At 34.9% G+C, this 20738-nt stretch overlaps 1 protein-coding gene across 4 annotated transcripts in view; it reads left to right on the top strand.

Moving 5' to 3' along the window:
* LOC113095947 (endothelin-converting enzyme 1-like) overlaps positions 1-20738 on the top strand; it is a 23954-nt gene extending 3216 nt beyond the window's left edge. The window contains exons 1-19 of one of the 4 annotated variants that reach the window (XM_026261312.1): positions 1146-1267; positions 5492-5578; positions 7264-7402; positions 8345-8557; positions 10297-10421; positions 10546-10692; positions 10916-10981; positions 11064-11252; positions 11947-12089; positions 12191-12305; positions 13494-13604; positions 13691-13789; positions 14099-14176; positions 14287-14390; positions 16212-16322; positions 16415-16482; positions 17183-17373; positions 17874-17969; positions 18963-19139. In XM_026261312.1, coding sequence (XP_026117097.1) covers positions 1265-1267; positions 5492-5578; positions 7264-7402; positions 8345-8557; positions 10297-10421; positions 10546-10692; positions 10916-10981; positions 11064-11252; positions 11947-12089; positions 12191-12305; positions 13494-13604; positions 13691-13789; positions 14099-14176; positions 14287-14390; positions 16212-16322; positions 16415-16482; positions 17183-17373; positions 17874-17969; positions 18963-19139 — 2262 coding nt within the window. In that variant the 5' untranslated portion in view covers positions 1146-1264. Of the gene's footprint in view, positions 1-1145; positions 1268-4829; positions 5579-7263; positions 7403-8344; positions 8558-10296; positions 10422-10545; positions 10693-10915; positions 10982-11063; positions 11253-11946; positions 12090-12190; positions 12306-13493; positions 13605-13690; positions 13790-14098; positions 14177-14286; positions 14391-16211; positions 16323-16414; positions 16483-17182; positions 17374-17873; positions 17970-18962 lie in introns of those variants that run through there. The other 3 variants (XM_026261313.1, XM_026261310.1, XM_026261311.1) reach the window with 3 other exon arrangements.

Genomic DNA, 20738 nt, shown 5'->3' with positions numbered 1-20738 from the left:
CATAGGACATTAGATTTGAAGTATTTCCTTTTACCTAGTAGCGGTCTTATTTTTCTTTTTAATTCCTGCATTTCTTCACTTGCTACAAACAACTATATTGTCAAAGCTGTATTAACACTCATGTCAGTATAGCCTGTTTGTTTACTGTGAGCCAGTAAAGTTTTATTTGTGGAAACACATGGAAACTGCTCCACTTGACAATAAAATGTATTTTCTACAAACATTTGAGGTCAACATTTTAAGCCAGGTTATAAAAAAAGTACGTAGTAAGTAAAAAATAAATAGTATAATATAAATTAGGCTAATGAGTATAGGATAAATGGTTAAATAGGTTAAATGTGTCTGATGACAGGTGAAGTTCAAAATTATCAAATGCACAACGCATAGAAAAGCATGCAGCACTGGTTCTCAGTAATTAAAATGTTTTCTGATCTAGTTGAAAAATAAAATGAATTGAATAAAATTTCACTAAATTAAACTTAAAACTTGAAATAAAATACACAGCACAAACAGTGCAGCCTTAAACTTTGCAGTTGTCATGATGGCTACAGTATAATATATATATATATATATATATATATATATATATATATATATATATATATATATATATATATATATATATATATATATATATATATATATATATATATATATATATATATATATATATATATATATATATAGACTTCCATGTCTTTCTAGGCTGTTCACAAGACGATAAAACATGCAGCGGTAGTTTCTGGCAATTAAATGTTATCAGAGAAATTTAGGGAAAAAAAAATAGAAAAGATTAAGATTTCATACAGTTAAGTTAGTCTAAGTAAGACCTATTAAAAAGATAGAAAAATACATATAACAAATGTGCAACATATTCTCATGTGTCTCATTACATCTTACCTAGAATTCATTATAAGTGTTACCCTAAGGCAAAAATCACTTAGACCTGCTAACATGGTCACTTGAGACTTTAAAAAAAATCTCTCTCATTGATTTTGATTTTCGTGTGCTAACGACGTGTATAAGGTTTACATTTACCTAACATAACCTCATGTCTTTGCCTTAAACTTTCCAGTCGGACTTTATGCCAGATACTTCGTCTTCATTCTAGTAGACTCACCACAAGATGTCACTATGAACGCAATCAATCGACGAGTCGCAGTCAACGAGTCAATGGTGTTACTGCTGGTTTGCAAAATAGAGATTACAGCGAAGAGTAGACAGCAGTCTAGAAAAGAGAGAGAGAGGGAATCTAATACATTTAATGGTAAGGAAACGGTGCTTCTCCTTGTTTGTCAAAATAACCCAGCTGTTGACTTGTTACTGCATTGCTTAATATTTGTTATATAATTTGCAGATAAATCTGTATAAATGTAACTTTAAATATCAATACACAGTCATGTCTCGTATTTCTGTCTCTATATTAGTGCTCAAATGCTTGTGAATTAATCTGGTGAAATTTAAACCAAATGAACTATTGCACATCTGCTCCTAAATAAACACTCCTTGTTGTTTATGGTAATCACTTCTACTGGTTCAAATACTTCAATCCACGTTAGTATAAAAATGGAACTGAAATAATTATGTTGAGTCAGTTCCGTGTGCTGCAGTAGTTTGAACACGAGTTACTAGAAATCACCATACGTCTTTTCCTAAGGCAACAAAGTCACAGCAGTACAGAACATGCTGACCAACAACAAGGCTGTAAACGCGGCCAGGCTTGTGACTCCTTCAGTCTTGTGTGCTTTAAATAAAAAGATTACGTTTAATGTTCATGTAATGTTTATGTACATATTGCCAAGAATGCTTATATGCAGTAGCTAATGTTTGCATCAAGGACAGACATGCATTCAGTATAGTTTTTTAAAATATTAATTTATATATATATATATATATATATATATATATTATTATTATTATTATTATTATTATTATTATTATTATTATTATTATTATTAATAATAAAAAAAAATTAAGCTTTTTGGCTTAAACCGGACACTGATGTGGATTGACACCATGATTGGCAATGTATTGCACAATTTCCTCAAGAGATTAAGTTGTCCGATGGTTTAAGTTTTTATCCCTAGTGTAATCCTAGAGAGGATGACTGCACTGGGGAATCTCTGACGCCAGAAGTTGTGACCTTTTGCTATCATGGGACTTCATGTTGCCAAATGTTCCAGAGGAGAGATCAGCATGTTGCTGTTAGTCTTCTCCTCTGCAGATTTCCGTGTCAATCTTTGATTAGGATGTGTTATGAAATATAGAATCCCAGGAATCTGTAGTGCTTCTGTTTGAATGACAGTTGACATGTTTGTGAGTGATGTACTGGTTTGTTTTGTTAAAAAAGGTAACTGTGGACTCTGTCTCACCAGACGTGGGAAAGCTCAGAGGGATTTATTTTTTATTCCCCATTATTTAACAGCAAATTTAACTGGCGAAGTTGGCATTTTTGAAGTGGCATTTCAGTGTCTTTACACAGATTAATTCTCAGATTGAATGATGTGTGTTATAAAGTGGCACGGGAACAGGAATTAGGCCTTATCGAAGTCACAGATTCTCTGACACAGGTGTGGAATAAAATGCCACACACATACTCACAAATAGTGTGCATATGCTTCCACATATTAGCACAGTGACAAACAAATGCTTTAGTCATACCAGGGAAATGCTTTCATGCCTTAAACAATTGGACAGTTCACAGGATCAGTCATGAATTTCTGATTCATAGCTGTGGTTTACTGCCTCGCTGAAAGACAGCATTTGAGACTTGGTCTAGGAATCTTGGCATATTTTCTATTGTGTCTTTCACACTGTCCTGGGACCTATTTCCTTTTTCTTCATGGACATGGAAAACACAGGAACTGATCCCAGATCAGCCTTTAGTAAATATAAAAGGCTATGCAAAAGAGTCAATGAATCCATCCTTTTCTGGATTCTGTACACCTGCGCCTTGCTTTGATTTGGGGCCATCAGATGGTTGAGTCGGCCTTCGAGCTAAAGCTCAAGACCGGATACAGGCAGGTCTGTGAGCCTCTAGCTTAACTTTCAATGAGTCGTGTCATTGGAAAGCGATGTAAAGGGAAGAGTCCATTGTCATTGCTGACATGCCGTTGGCAGCTACATGTCTGCACATCTGCTGGGGCAGACCTGCCAGGAAAATGTCTTTGAGTCTGTCTTTGGATAGAATTATGCATGAAGACCATAAACACATTTACTATGAATATGAAGAATGTGGTATAAATACATGAGCCACTTTATATTAATTTGTGTCCCATTCCTTACCTGTTACAACATGATTTTTTCCCCCTATTAAAATAATGAAAGATCCAATAAAATCCAGGAAGTGGCATTATATAGATCCTCTTCACGAACTGGAAGAAAAATATACTGTAATCTTAGTCAATTTTACTTTGTAAAAGAATAGGCTATATTTAAAAAAACAAATATATTTTTTTATTATTTAGAAGTTAATTTAAAAACTAACTACATCATATGCAATTGACATATTTGCATATATATATATATATATATATATATAATATATTTTTTTTTTATTTTTTTATTTTAATTGATTCAATTCAATTTTATTTGTATAGCGCTTTTTACAATACAAATCGTTACAAAGCAACTTTACAGAAAATTATGTTTCTACAATATTTAGTAGTAGCTAGTAGTTTGTGCACATTTGACAGGATTTTAGAAAAAAAATAAATAAATAATAATAATAATAATACAAGATGTAGTCAGCTAGACGATGAACTATCAATATTATTAATTAAGTTATTATATGATGCAGTCACACATTTAGCAATAATTGTTAGTTCTGTTTGTTGATTCAAGGTTAGCATCAACTGAGGTCCTCTGAGGGTCAGCATTATCTCTTCTCAGGTGTTCTGGATCCAGACTGGAGCTTGTGTAAATCCTAGTTACCACGGGATGTGAATCCCGTGGCGAAACATAGAAACAAAATAGAGACATCATTAGCATAGCTGCTGATCCAACAAAGTAAAATTAGTTTAACCCAAGCTAATGAATAAAAATGCACCTTTGATCAGATGCAACTACACTCACAATTTAAAAGATGCATTATTCGAATGCTTGGCGAAAGAGATGTGTTTTTAATCTAGATTTAAACAGAGAGAGTGTGTCTGAACCCCGAACATTATCAGGAAGGCTATTCCAGAGTTTGGGAGCCAAATGTGAGAAAGCTCTACCTCCTTTAGTGGTAACTGAGTGTTGCTTGTTGTATTTAAAAAATAAATAGTAATTGAATTTAAGTTGGGGTCATGGGGTAACTTTCATTTTTGGGTGAACTATCCCTTTAATTTAAGGTGCTGTATGTAGGATTGACGCCGAGTGGTTGAACTGGGTATTGCAGTCCAAATTCAAAATATTGGAGAGAGGGTTTTTTTATCTTGCCCCTCCTCCTCAGATTTGACACACATGCAGGTTGCCAGATTGACGACACCAACTGGAACTAAAACATTTGACGATGAATGAAATGAAATACGCTGAGTTTTCCGCAAACTGGCAACCTGGGGTGCCGAAATACAATTGGAAATACAAATCCCCTGAACACACATTTTCAAAGGAAACTGACTGTAGCATTGTTTTTCAGATATAAAGATAAGTTCAGATAAGTATGTTAACTTAGCATGTTTCTTAAATATCGGCAAACATATTATTATTTTTATGCTTTAGTAGAGTCAAAAACTTACAGCATCTTCAAAATATGCAATTTTAAAAAAGACAGAAAAAAAGCATTTATTATGTTAAGAGTTCAGACTGAACAGCAATACTGACTGTCATACTGACTGTATTCTAATCTAGGCAACTTTAACATAGTGGGAGTGGCCTTGTACAAGTCCCGCCTACTTTCCCGTAATGTCCTGTTTGTAGGAATGAGAGGGCAGAAACTCACCTCTAACAGTTCCCTCCCAGTCCTAAATGAAAGCCTAATGTGGAATGCACACATTCTCTTACATGCGTATACTCACACACCCTCACTCTCCCCTCACGTATGTTCTGCAGGTCCTATCTCCTTCCTGTTTTTCACAAAGTTCCTGCCTTTTTACTGAGGCTAGTGTTGTCGCAGACTGTAAGGAGTTTGGATCCCTTGTTTAGGATTCCTAACTAAAGAAAAGCTGAGATGAGAGATTTGAAATCTCCTTCTTATGAAGATCGAGCTGGCTATGCTTTGGAGCTTATTTTCTAGATGTTGCTGGCATTGGGGAGGAATTTGCTTGGGATGAGGTGAAAGTGGGGTGGAAGAGGAAACCCCATTCAAAAACCGATCACACAGCACTCTGACACACTGAGCTGAGAGTTTTCTCTATTCCTCGGGGAGAACTAGTTTCGCAGTCTTCTTCTGATGGAACACAGGAGGATAAACATTCGCAGGAGTCCCAAAAACTGCTGAAACACTTTCAGAAGGTTTGCTTTAATTATGGAATCACTGAGGGAATCTATACTTCATTTAACATTTCAGATGTCAACATACAAACGGGCCACACTGGATGAAGAGGAGCTGTTGGACACCAGCTCCGATGGGATCTACCACACCTCTACCATGCAGGTGAGTGTTATTTTTGTATTAATTTTTTTTAACTATTCTTATAATTTATGTTTTTTGATGTATGTGTACTGAAATAAAAGCCAAACGACTGAGCTAGCAATTTTTTTTTTATTATTATTTTTTATTAAACTCTTCCGAACCAACAGATCTTAAGTGATTCCAGTGAAAGACAAGGACACTGTCTTAAATTACTTCAAACATCCGCAGTGTATTAGGACGGTTCTATACAATTCTTTCCCCATTCTCTTGAAACTTTTTTCAAAACAGTTGTGTTGTGTGCATACCCTCTTGTTTACTTCTAATACATTTTTTGTGTGTGTGTGTAAAATTCAAAACAAATGCGAGCTAAATTTTTGCTTTACAGTCCTGTTTAATTTGTTAGATCCTAATGAGATATGAAGCACAAGTAGAGCAATGTGCATAAACAATTAGAAATTATAAATTGCACTTTGACCCATTAAAGCTTTATATTTGTTTATTGTTTACTTAATGAACATGTGATTAGAAAATAAGAATTGTTTAGTGTGTACATTTGTACATTAACTGTGTAGTTTATAGTTTGATCTTTTTTAACTGCTGTTAATACTGTAAGGAACTACTTCTTCCTAAAATATGAAACTTTTTTTTTTGTTGTCTGGTTGATTCAGTCATATTAAATTATAAATATGATTTGAATAAAACCAGTTAATTTAGACATTATCACATGACATATTTTTGTTTCAGTTTTTTTTTCTTGCTTGACATTGGTGTCCATTCTTTCATTTTAATTTAATTTAATTACATTTAATTACATTATTTTTCTAGTAAGAACCAGAACTTAAGGTGTGTTTCAAAGAAGCAAAAGAGAGCTGTTATCATCTTTTTTTCTTTTTTAAAAGCATTAAATAAAAATCTAACTAACCCCAGACTTGAATGTGTATGTAAATATTACGTGGACAGCCAGATAATGTAGCATGAGAGGTATTTGCATGGGAGGTATCTAATTTCGAATGTTTCTTATCCAGTGGTTTGAATAGCAATGTGTTTGGCAGAATAGAGTTGGCAGTGTTTTCTAGAAGAGGGCCTTTCCTAGAAAGGAAGTTTATCACTGTGTTGCTGTGGGCTAGTTTCTCTTCTAAGGATTTAATGCTTAACCCAATGCAGATAACCCTTAAAGGAATGTTTCTGGTTCAATACCAGTTGATTTCTGTGGATGGAATTTGTGATATGCTATCGATTATCACAGAAAACAGTTGAGTTTACAGTAACACAATTACATTGAAATAAACAGGCGAGGGTGTAAAAACAGAAATGTGAAGCTTATAGTTCATTAAACAACTCGCATAAAGTATTTTTTTATTATTTGAGTCATCTTTTCAGTCCTCATTCGAGGTGGGAATGTGATCTGTATTCTGAACTGGAGCAGAAAGACAATGCTGTTTGGTCACACCAAAGTTTAATATTGTTGTTGGACGCGATCATATGTCATTTCCCCATGCAATTTTATATGAAACCTGCACAGTGTGATACAAAATGTCACAGATATCACTTTCATTAAGAAACACACAATACACATCACACCCTCAAGGATCAGTCCTTTGGAGAGTGAGTTTCAGTGTCATTTGCGTCATCTTTGTATCAGTGCTCATTTGCAGGGATAGTTATTTAAATCTTAACCCTTTTTTTCTGGTAACTTTGATTATCAGGTAGGGCTGCAGCGAGGTCTGGGTCTCCGGTGCTGGGCAGAGAAAACCCATGTCGAGAGAAAGCTAGTGGTCGTCGTGTGTGCTCTGTCCGTGGCCCTGTTCATATGCATCATGACTTTGGGTCTGCACTATAAAGAATGTGAGTTGATGGAACAGTATATAAAGATGTTTTTTTTTTAAGCTAAAACTAATTTTACTCTTTTGCCCAACCATGACAAATCACTGTATGAAAGAACAACAACTTTGTCTTACACTGTTTACCTCCAATTTCCTCAGCCTCCCACAGGCCTCTAGTTTTCTTGGCATTATCTCTCCAGATTAGGAGCTGAATCTATTGTAGCTGCATTCTCTGTGCATCCACAAGCTGAATAAAAACAGTGCCCTTTAACTCCAATTATTTCCAATATTAAACTTAATACTTGCACAGCTTCATTCAGTGGAATAATGCCTAACCTCAAAACCTTGAGGCCAAAGTAAACACAAAGAAGTGCATGCCTATAAAGTTTCTGTAACATGTCTGAGAACATCTTTTCACAAATTAAAGTCTTATATTGGTGGCTGCAAATGGCTAATGTTGCCAAACAGACACAAATATTTTCCATATCAGCCTGCATATCATCCAGTTATGCTAATGAGTATATTTCATGACTTTTATCGGTTAGTGTTAGTATTCAATGAAGGGAAAACGCAATCTCTTGGGTTTAATCATTTTAGGCTCCACAGGTCACTCTAGAGATTGTCTTTGTGGCCTCCTTATTTGATCAGGAGACTGAATAAATACAGTCCTTTTCTCATAATTAAAATGTTGGCATCAGCCATTTATAAGTGAATCGCTCCAGGGGATCCTCCTTAAAGAGATGTTCAGAGCATTTTCATGATGTGCAGTTTGACTGCAGTATGAGGTACAGCACTGAAAGTGTAGCTCACCAAAATCCCATTTATGATTACCATAGTGTAAAATATTCTGAGTAAAAGAGACATCGGGAAGTCTTGTTTATTTGTTTTGGCAGCTTTTCGTGATATTAATGCATATTATAATGGATGCAGCAGTATGTTTATATACATTTATTGGTTTTAACAGCTCATCCGGGAATGTGCCTGTCAGAGCCTTGTGTTAGTGTTGCAAGTGCAGTCTTGGGGGCTCTCGATCGGTCAGTGGACCCCTGCCAGGATTTCTATAACTTTGCATGCGGGGGTTGGATGAGGAAAAACCCGCTGCCTGAAGGCAAGTCCCGCTGGGGTCCTTTCAGCAACTTGTGGGAACACAACATGGCCATCATGAAGAACTTATTAGGTAAGAAACACAAAGTATGACCTAACAAAAGTTGGGTTTTAAACAAATACTTAAAATGATGTTTATTTTAATATGCTTAACTTTGTATGAGAGATATGAAAGACTTACCTTATTCAATATGTTCTTATTCAATCACTTAATTGTTAATATTAAAAAGTTTCCATTATTTGTTATTTTGTTTTATTACTTTAGTACTATTTCTATTATTATTATTCTAAATTATATATATATACAGTGGGGATCGAAAGTTTGGGCACCCCTTGCAGAATCTGTGAAAATATGAGTAATTTTCAAAAAATAAGAGAGATCATAATAAATGCATGTTATTTTTTATTTAGTACTGTCCTGAGTAAGATATTGTACATAAAAGATATTAACATTTAGTCCACAAGACAAATAAATTGCTGAAATTATTAAAATAACCCCACTCAAAAGTTTGGGAACCCTTGGTTCTTAATACTCTGTGTGTTCACCTGATGATCCTCGACTGTCTTTCTGTTTTGTGATGGTTGTTCATGAGTCCCTTGTTTGTTCTGAACAGTTAAACTGAGCAGCGTTCTTCAGAAAAATATTTAAGGTCCTGCAGATTCTTCAGTTTTCCAGCATCTTTGCATATTTGAACCCTTTCCAGCAGTGACTTTATGATTTTGAGATCCACCTTATCACACTGAGGACATTTGAGGGACTCAAACACAACTATTTAAAAAGATTCAAACGTTCACTGATGCTCCAGAAGGAAACAAGATGCATTAAGAGCTGGGGGGTGAAAACTTTTGGAATTTGAAGATCAATGTAAATTGTACTTAATTTGTGTACCGGGAAACATACAAGTATCTTCTGTTTCTTACGAAGGGTAGAACTAAATGGAAAACAATTATATTTCAACAAAATAAGAAAAATTTGGCCATCTTCATCGTGTTCAAAAGTTTCCACCCCCCAGCTCTTTCAATCCCCACTGTATAAGTGTTGTCAAATGATTAATCGCATCCATAATAAAAGTTTATGTTTACATAATATATGTATGTGTGCTGACTATATATGTGTGCATGCATTTCTGAAAAATAGGTTGTTTATATATTAAATATATTTATTTATAATATAAATTATATGAATATAAATATAGACGTAAACATTTTCAAAATATATACTGTATGTTTGTGTATTTATATATACATAATAAATATGCACAGAACACGCATATATTATATAAACCAAAACGTTTAATTTGGATGCGATTTATATATATATATATATATATATATATATATATATATATATATATATATATATATACAGTATATAAATATAAGTCATTAAGACAAAAAAAATTAATAGCTATTCATTTTTAAATAATGTAAAATAACTATTAACTAATAACTATTTTTATTTTAAAAATAGGAATTGTGTCCACAACATCCACAATTGTTTTAATTTAATTAATGATTTATTTTAGATTACATTTTATTTATGATTCCATATATTTTATAATCTAATCTTTCAGTGAATAACTTCCTCTGTCTCTGAAATGACTTGTATTTTTTCGATATCACCTGTTCCTCTTATTTTTCTTAATTAGAATTGAAATCCTGTATTTTCCATGGGCTCTCAGATTTATGACCCCACTGTACAAATAAAGCAGTAATATTCCATCTCGAAAGGTTCTTACCAACTTACAGGCTTCCTTTTACTTTGCTTTTTTGGTTCTTGTCATAAAACTTTTATTCATTTGTTAAATTCAGAGAATACCAGCATGAAAAGCCTGAGCAAAGCAGAACAAAAAGCCCAGTGGTATTACCAGGCTTGTATGAACGAGAGTAAAATTGAAGAGCTTGGGGCAAAACCACTTCAGGATCTCCTCAATCAGGTGACCTCAGATGCACAAACCTCAATATGAAACTCAAAAGATCTGTTGTAAATATATCAGGCCTGATAAAAACCTGCTTTTACTGTTATTCCGGTATATAATTATTAATAATGTTTTGTTCCAGACAGGAGGTTGGGGCTTGAAAGGCCCGTGGGATAAAGATAACTTCCAGGAGGTTTTACGGATTGTGTCGGCCAGCTTCCGAACCTCCCCCTTTTTCACTGTTTTCGTCAGCACAGACTCAAAAAACTCCAACAGCAACATTATCCAGGTGGGAACACTTATGGTTATTGTTATTTTTTTAAATGACCATAACATGAATTCTTAAATGTCTTGGGGAAACTCTGCACTGTTTTAGATATCGTATTTTGTTATGTGATGCCTGTCAGAAATATATTATAACAGGCTTTATATCATGATGCATGTCCCTGTAGCTTAGCTTGTTGAGTGATAATGGAAATGCAGTTGATGCTCTGATTCCTTTTTTCCCACAGGTGGATCAGTCAGGATTGGGACTTCCCTCTAGGGAATACTATCTCAATAAGACAGCCAATGAAAAGGTAAACAAAGAGATTTGGTTGTTCATGAAATTGGGAAACGTTCTGCGTTGGTCTAAAGCTTGTGTTGTTATTCCTTCAACAGTATTTAACAGCATACTTGAACTTCTTGGTGGAGCTCGGGATCCTTTTGGGCGGCTCGGAGGAGACCTCTCAGAAGATGATGCAGGAGATCATAGACTTTGAAACAGCCCTGGCACACATCACAGTCCCTCAGGATGAGCGCCGTGACGAGATGAAGATTTATCATAAGATTCAAGCCAAAGAGTTAGCTGTGAGTACTGTACGGTTACTGTACTGCTTTTGGATTGGAATCTGTGGTTCTTTACAGCTTGTTCATGGCCCAGAAATAGTCAAAGGTCTCTTCTGATACAGCCGTAGAGGCAAATGCTAAATGCAACTAATAAGATTTATGGCAAAGTATTACAGTGGTGCAATGGTACAAATTGTTTTGGACAGAAAAACTAGCATGAATCTTGCAAAATTGCAGTTTTCCGCCTAAACTACCATTCATAAGACTTCTTCTACATAAGTTATTTTTAATAGAAGTCTCTTATGTTCCCCAAGGCAGCATTTGTTTGAAAAAATACAGCAGAAACATTAATATTGTGACTGTTTTCATTGTAATATATTTATTTCATTGTAATATACATCATTATTTTAAATGTTTTCATTGTAATATATTTGTAAATGCAATTTGTCTTTAAGTAATTTATATTTTGATAGTGAAAAAAAAAGTTACATATATTATATATATTGGTCCAGTTGAAAAGTTGGGTCTTAAAACAAAACCAGTGGAGAACCACTAATTTAAATGTCTTCTGCAATGAGAGATATACTTATTTATTGTGATTATTAAAATGAGAGTGAAGATGTCAGAGTATGTAGTATAAAGACTTCTTTCCTTACTCTTACTGTGGTGTTGCATGTGAGCTGGGATATCAGTCATGTGTTTGTTTGTGCTGTAGACATTGGCTCCTGCGGTAGATTGGATGCCTTTCCTCTCTGCAGTGTTCACTCCTGTTGCCCTAAATGACTCTGAACCCGTGGTTGTATATGCTAAAGAATACCTCCAGAAGGTTTCAGAGCTCATCAGCAACACCAACAAGAGGTAAGTCAGCATTAGCCAGAATTTTGTGGGATTTTGGGTCATCTATATAACAGATCTTTTTAGTCTGTTATCTGATATCAAAGCTAATGTGTCTCCACTAGTGTCTTGAATAACTACATGATCATGAAAGTGGTGCGGAAAATGGTGTCTATCTTAGACCAGAAGTTCCAAGATGCAGAGCAGCGCTTCTTCGAAGTCATGTACGGCACCAAAAAGGTGAGGAATGAAGTCCAAATCACTGCTGCCACTGACAACTGCTGAGTCATGAATGGTCCACTAAATATGAAATAACAGTCATGTTTTTGACATTTGCTCCTATTTTTTTGTTACCCTATCTATGAAACATAATTACATTTTCCATTAGTTGAGATTTAAAGGAGAGTTTTTGTTATGATTTGTAAAATTCAAATCAGTTCACTCCTAAACATTTTTTTTTTATTCTTAACCATTTGAATTTTTTATAAAAGCACCATAAGAGTGGTACGTATGACTTGTGCACTATATTCAAAGTCTTTTGAAATCATAAAATAGCTTTGTGAAATAAAATTGGAGAAATAGATACACATTTTAGCCTTCATTCTCTGGTCATTTTCTCCACTGCCAGATCACAAAAACCATATTCAGTGCTGTGTTCGATTAAAAAATGTTATCTGTCATCTACGTCAGGTCTGACTTTGAATCCAAGCGCCATTGAGATATTGGAGATATTAGATAAATTGATTTCAGTTTACTATGTATCTTTTTTTAAATTGCCTCTTGTGAGGGACATTTAGTGCAGAAATCATTTTATATTGGAACAAAATGACCCAGATATTAAACATTCGGTGTGCTTGGCCAGCGTGAGAGGGAAGTGATCTGTTGCCCTCATCTTCTCTCTTCTTCTTCTCCCTCTCTTTGACTCTCTCATGAGTAACTGGTTTCAGTGCTGGTGTGTATGGAGAGACAGTGTGTTGTTCTGCAGGGAGACAGGTTATTCAGACTCTGATCAGGAGGAGATCCTGTTGCCCCGGCCATACTTTCCGCTGGGGTCAGACTGAAATAACAAAATGAAAGAGCCTTGGGCGATGTGTGTATGTGTGATAGGTTATGATAAGAGATGGAGAGAGGAACCTAAAGGAAGCTCACATTCAATTTTTATTATTGCATTAAGTGATAGATCACCCAAAAATGAAAAATCCTGTCATTAATTACGCACCCTCATGTTGTTCCAAACCTGTGTGACTTTCTTCTGAGGAATAAAAATATTGATTTTAGGGAGAATTCCAAACCTGTAGCACTTAATTCATTTTCACTTAATGACTAATTTTAAATGTACCTGTAAATTGTTTGTGAAATATCACACTAAGAAGGCTTCGGTGCAAATGAGGATGTTAGTTGTTAATATATCACCTTTGTGTTTTTCAGAGCTGCACACCACGCTGGAAACTTTGTGTCAGCGACACGGACAGCGCTCTGGGCTTTGCTCTCGGGGCGCTCTTTGTCAAAGCTACGTTTTCTGAAGACAGCAAAGCTTTTGTGAGTCTCTTGTGATGTTTTGCACACCTTCCCCGTCTTTTCCTTCCAGCCTTTTAAGTTATATTCTCAACTGATGTGTTTGTCAGGTTGAAGATATGGTCTCTGAGATCAAGTGGGCCTTTGAAGACAGCCTGAAGACTGTCGGCTGGATGGATCCCAAGACAAAAAAAGCAGCTAAAGAAAAGGTGAGAACCACCAGCACAATCCCACGCAATGTTTTTCTCTGCAGTTGCCTGCAGAGATGGATCTTGCTGAAAACAACACCTAGCTTAAATGTCATACATTTCCCAGTTTGTACTAGCTTTAGATTTAGAATTGGTGCTTGTTTATAATTTTCAGTGCTTTGCCTGGTGGACAATTTTGGCTAAATATCTATATCTTGTTGAGCAACAAAACTACATAGAGGTTTTTATCCTTGTTTATGCACTTTAATGCCACCTGGTGTTAAAGTGTAAACTGCAACTCATGATTTTTATTTTCTTATTCTTGTCTAGGCAGATGCAATATACAACATGGTTGGTTATCCAAAATTTATCATGAAACCCAAAGAGCTGGACAAGGTGTTTAATGACGTATGTATACATTTTCTTGATTTCTGTTTGGTTTTTGTTCATGGAAAATAATGTGGTTCAATGTTGTAGAGAGTCTGGACTAACGTCTCGGCCTCCAAACTGTATATCAGTTTGATGTTGTTTCAGATCTTTACTTTCAAAACGCCATGAACTATTACAACTTCTCTGCACGAGTCACTGCTTCCCAGCTGAGAAAAGCCCCCAACAGAGATCAGTGAGTATCAGTCCAGCTCACACACAAGATGACGCATGTCTCTTAAAGGGATAGTCCACCCAAAATGTTGAATTATTTTAACATTTACCAATGTTAGTTTATTATTATTCATACCATGCTATAGTAACTTCTCATATTTTAAATTATATATTTTAGTATTTAAAAAAAAATTATTAGCTTATTTAATTTTAATTTCATTTTCAGTTTTAGTCATTTTAGCACTTCAATTTAAACTTATATATTTCAGTTATTTGCCAAGGTCACATTTCTCCTTTTTCTGAAGTTTTTAAAGTCTAAGTGAAAGTAATTAATTTGAAAGTAAAATAAGTAATTAATATTCCAGCTACGAATATTAGTTTTGATAATTTTTGTTTTAGATTTAATTAACAATAACAACAGTGTAATTTACTCACCCTCATGTTGTTCCAAACCTTTTTGTGTGGAATATAAGAGAACACAAAATAACATTGGACCCCATTGACTTTTATTTAAAGGGGGGGTGAAATGCTCGTTTTCACTCAATATCCTGTTAATCTTGATAACCTATAGAGTAGTGCTGCATCCTTCATAACTCCAAAACGTCTTTAGTTTTATTATATTCATAAGAGAAAGATAGTCTGTACCGATTTTTCCTGGAAAAACACGACCGGCTGGGGTCGTGACGTGTGGGCGGAGCTAAAGAATCACGAGCGCCAGTAGGCTTTTGCGTTGAGAGCGTCTGGAAGCTGTGACATTACCGTGAGGACAAAACCCATCCAAAACAAACCATGGCTAACAGTCAGATTCAGCGTATATTTATGATCCAGAATCAGATCCAGAGGCTGAAATTTAACAAGAGAAGCAGCATCAACGACTACAGCAGGACGTCTTTAGTATGTATTGAAACTGTATATAATTGCTTAGCGGTTTTGGAAAAAGTTCCACTTTATGTGGTTTTTTTTTTTGTTTTTTTTTTGTTTTTTAAGGTCTACACGTGGAAAGTGCAGTTTGATGACAACATCGCATGTTGTTTACTTGATGTGCTTACGTGCCGATAGCTAAGTTAACAACACAGAGATATTTGAAGCAGTTTTACTCACCGCATGTGGTTCCAACACACGATCGTGACCCTTTTTCGTTGGGACTGCATTATCCTTAAGAAATAAACGATGTGCAAATCCGGCGTCAAACTGGACCTTGTTTGTAAAACAAGCATCTTCGAAATGTAGGGGAACAAACACAAACACTTGCACAGCTCCGTTGATGCTGAATCAACAAACAGAACTAACAATTATTGCTAAATGTGTGACTGAATCATATAATAACTTAATTAATAATATTGATAGTTCATCGTCTAGCTGACTACGTCTTGTATTATTATTATTATTATTTAAATTTTTTCTAAAATCCTGTCAAATGTGCACAAACTACTAGCTACTACTAAATATTGTAGAAACATAATTTTCTGTGAAGTTGCTTTGTAACGATTTGTTTTGTAAAAAGCGCTATACAAATAAACTTGAGTTGAATTGAATTGAATGCTCTGTAAAAAATAAACTCCATCCACCATTTCGGTCTCTCGCTCTGATCAGTGAATGTCTCTGCTCTGCTATACGGGAGCGCGCGCTCTTCCGGCAGAAGTGCCCTTAGGACCCATATAAGGAAATTCCACTCCATCTAACGTCACACAGAGCCATACTCGAAAAAAACTTTCAAAGTATCATACAGAACATCATACAGGCTTGGAACAACATGAGGGTGAATAAATGAAGAAGTTTAATGTGTTAACTGTTAACTCCCTTGATGTCAGTTTATTATGTGTGCATTTCTTTCCGTGTACAGATGGAGTATGACTCCACCCACAGTTAATGCCTACTACAACCCAACAAAGAATGAGATGGTACTTCCAGCAGGCATTCTCCAGGCTCCCTTTTATAACCATGCTTGGCCAAAGTAAGAGTCTCCCACTAACAAACCCTTTCCTGTAGTCTTGTAGTAGTGTCATATCTCTTACCTCGTCTCATCGAGTCTTGGTTGTTTTCTAGAGCAATGAATTTCGGTGGTATAGGTGTGGTTATGGGGCATGAGCTCACCCATGCCTTTGATGATCAAGGTAACAAAATGATTCTCTCTAAAATATTATTCCAGATTGTTAGATCTCCAGTATATCCGAATCGTCAACTGCTGTAAAGACTCAAGTGTGCCACCCTTCCACTGCTTCATCATTAGAGAGTTACACAAACACAGGAATAACTATATACCTGACTGGTTACTAGGGTAATAGGAAATACATCTCAGACATTACTGAATTAATATTATTACAAAGATTTCAATAAATTAATATCAAATCATGTGTTTTTTCCATCTATCTGTTTTTATGACCTCAGTCTATCAGTCTTATTTGATTAATACAAATCGTCCTTTGACTTCTTATATGTTATAAACAGTAAATATGTACTAGGAAAAGTACTTCCAAGTCAAAGATCAGAGTCAGAGGCTGTGTGTGTTTATGCTGTTCAAAAATCATTGACCTTTTTTCATACTTTAAACGTGTTGTTTATATTACTTATTACATTTCATTTATATTACCCTACATAAATGATCAAATAAATAAATGGAAAAATAATATATAACATAATATGAATTAGTATTAGTACATTTAATAATATTGAATAATATTTTTCTGATGTACAGTATAATGTAAATAATTGTATTGTCCTATATGATTGTTAAAATGTGAATATGTTATGAAAAACATCAGCTGTAATGTAATGTTGTAATACAAAATGTAATGTTTTAAATATGTCTTACAGGAAGAGAGTATGATAAGGATGGGAATTTGCGTCTGTGGTGGCAGAATTCTTCAGTGGAGGCTTTTAAACACCAGACCCAGTGTATGGTGGAGCAGTACAGCAACTACAGTATAAATAAAGAAGCTCTGAACGGGAAACGCACTTTGGGTGAAAATATTGCTGACAACGGAGGCCTGAGGGCAGCTTATAAGGTTTGTGAAGATCCTGTTGTGGAACAAAGACATTGCAGGAACTAGAATTTAAATCAGTCAACAGATTTGTTTCATTCATCAGCGAGTTATAAAGAGATGAGACGTCAATGGCTACTTTCCATAACATGAAAACCGTTATGGCTTATGACATATGAGAATCTGATACGTAAGGCATTACGATCTCTATATTCTTCCTCGTTGGCGGCTTTGATAGCTTTGGGGCTGTTGTGATCCCATCTCTCTGAAAAGCCTCGCAGTGCAACAGGTGGCTCGGAATGAGCTGCTCTACCTCCAGCAACTCGGATTCTTTCCATTGGTTGAGAAGGTATAGATTACAGAGCAGATGTGCACAGCATATGGCTGGAGAAGAGCCTTTGTTAACCTCTCTGATGGGGAGGAAAACAAGCGTTGACACCAGGGCTCTGTTTATTTGTGATCTCAGCATGCAGTGTAGCATGCAGAATTATTAGCGGACTAATGTTTTCACTCTCGCTTTGCAGGCCTATATAAACTGGATCGAGAAGAATGGTGAGGAAGCCACTCTGCCTGCCCTTGGAATGACCAATCATCAGCTGTTTTTTGTGGGATTTGCTCAGGTTTGTGCCAATATTTGCTCACTATGTTTTCCACAACTACTCCTCGGGCAGCGGAGCAAGAATGGCTGTTTGTTCACTGCTCACTGCTGGTGTGTGCTCTTGGATGGGTTAAATACAGAGCATGGGCTACACGCCACGCCCCTTCTAGTTGTTTTACTGGTCAAAACCTTAGCAAACTAAAGGTGTCTGTCTATTGTCTCTGTTTTTTAGCTGTTTGCTAAGGCAAGAATTTATATTATTGTTTCTCACACTATGATTTGAAAAATTTTCTTGGATGTGGATTGTTGAAGAAAGGTGTGCTCAGCCTACATTATTACTTGAACTAGACAAAAAAAAAAAAAAAAAAAAAAAATATATAAAATATATATATATATGTTTTATTTCCGAAAAAACTAAAATGAAAACTCCAAAAATAATCAAATACCTTTTAACTAAAATATTTTAAATAAAATCAATTTTCATGACTCAAACTGTCTAAAATTATTATTATCTAAATTATCTAAAAACAATATAAATTATTCTATTTTAGCCATAAAATATTTCAATTTAGTTTTTGATACATTGTGTTTTTATAATACTTTGTTAAACATGAAAATGCAACTAGATCGAAATAACCAGACTGTTAAAAAAATGTATATATTTAAACTAAAATAATTTATTATTCATAAGATATTTGATTCAAAAAGAAAAAAAGATACAGACTGTAATAACTAGACTGTTAACTAAAAAAAAGAATCATTAATTTATTATATTTATTATATTAATCATTTAATTACGTAATTAACATAACTTTGAAAAAAAAAATCTAAAATACATTTAAACTGAAAGATAACATAGAAAAAAAAAAGTAATACTCACAGCACCGAAGCATTGGAACAATGACATTTGCATTGACAAAAAACAGTTGGCAATTTTCCGAAATTGTAATGCAATCTTTTTTTTTTTTCTATTAAAAGTCTAACAAAACTTTTTGTTTCCTTTTTTTTTTTGTAGGTGTGGTGCTCCGTTCGGACACCTGAAAGCTCTCACGAGGGCGTTATTACTGACCCCCACAGTCCGTCACGTTTCCGGGTCATTGGCACAATCTCCAATTCCCATGAGTTCTCTGCGCACTTTGGCTGCAAGGCAGACTCACCCATGAACCCCAAACGAAAGTGTGAGCTGTGGTGACAGTGACACTTACATGGGGGACTGAACCTGGAGCTGTTAATGCTCAAACATCCCAAACATCCATCTCAGGTCACCTAATCTAGACTGCCAAAAAGCTGGTGGATTTATAGTATACTACATATTTTCCAGCTATTACTTGCCTCTTAATGAGGAACTGGTGTAAATAGTAAATCCATGGAAGTTTATATAATGGAGTTTTATTCTTACATTCAAAACACTGGAAGTTAGTGGTTAAATGTAATGAGAGAAGGACTTGTCCTTTCGGTAAATACATTTTCTTTGAATATTTTGAACATTTCCTTTTTAGCAAATGCATTTATTTTTCTATTAGGAAATAATATTTATGTTCTTTGTATTACGTTGTGGGTGGGTATGTTTTTTGGTCTGTAGTGTTTGGAAATTATTTAATTCTTTACATTTTTAAACAACTTTGCTCACATTTTGATACATGGCTAAGTTTTATACAAGACTGTTTCATCACAGCATGATTGAAAAATAATTAGATTTTATTATCCATTTCAGTGTCATTTAATATCAAATGAAGATATTATATTTGAGCAGTATGCAGAGTTCTGGATTTGCTGTCATCAGACCACTATACAAGAAAGTGCCTTTGAAACTATGCAAATACGAGACTTGCAGGGAAAATATTTTTATTTCAGTCATAGGCTCAGATCACTGAGGCTTACAATAAATCAGTTCCAAAAAGCATAACAAAACCTGTGCTATTTGAAAGAAAACAAATTCACAAAAAGTATGATTTCAAGCTTTGGTAATAATACAGCAATAATAAGAAATGCACAAGCTTTTTTTAAATGCTGGTCATTTTTTATCTGGGACATTAAATTAGGTAAAGGATTTTCAGCAAATCACAGGGGTTAATATTTATATTGCGCAATGTTAGTTCATCTTGGCAAATGCATAGCTGATGTAACCTGGTCTTTTTTTCATAGAATGTTATGCATTTTAACCCCGACAGATGTCGCCATATTCACATTTATTAATGGCAACAGAGATGCCCGCTAAAAAGCAAGCTAATATTCTTATTATTTGGCCCCTACCATATAATCCCAGTATACAAATGCTACTTCACAACATATTTAATCGTATCTATTCTATTCGACAAGACTTTATCAAAGATAGGTAGCATTGGAAGTAGTCGTTCAGCCCAAAATTTGGGCTGGACCCCTCTTAAAAAGGTGAAACTGCAGTTTTATATTCAGTAATAATTTACTGCGTATTATGACTCATTCGTTTCATGCTGATAAATTGATGTCTTGGAATGTAACGGAGAAGCCATTCGTTGTGTGAAACAGTGCAGGCATGTGGCGAGTGGCGGCTGCCTTTATGACGTCACTTTAACAGATCGTTGTTTTTGGATCTTGTCAATGAACCGGTTCAGAACAGCGGCCTGAACGTTTCGATCATAAATCGAACCGAATCGTTCCAAGTGTTCCTCGAGTCAACAACTCACCGGTTCATAAACTGAAATTTACAAATAAAATGTAGTTGGAATATTTTTATGGCTTGACTGTTTTACGGTTTTATCAACACACATAAAAAAACCGAGCTGGACTGAATAAATCAAATTTTGTTTTT

Source organism: Carassius auratus, unplaced genomic scaffold, assembly GCF_003368295.1.
Source record: "Carassius auratus strain Wakin unplaced genomic scaffold, ASM336829v1 scaf_tig00215810, whole genome shotgun sequence".
In the NCBI taxonomy this organism is placed as follows: Eukaryota; Metazoa; Chordata; class Actinopteri; order Cypriniformes; family Cyprinidae; genus Carassius; species Carassius auratus.
Note: the sequence above shows the minus strand (reverse complement) of the source record. Positions and strands in the feature narration are given on the sequence as shown.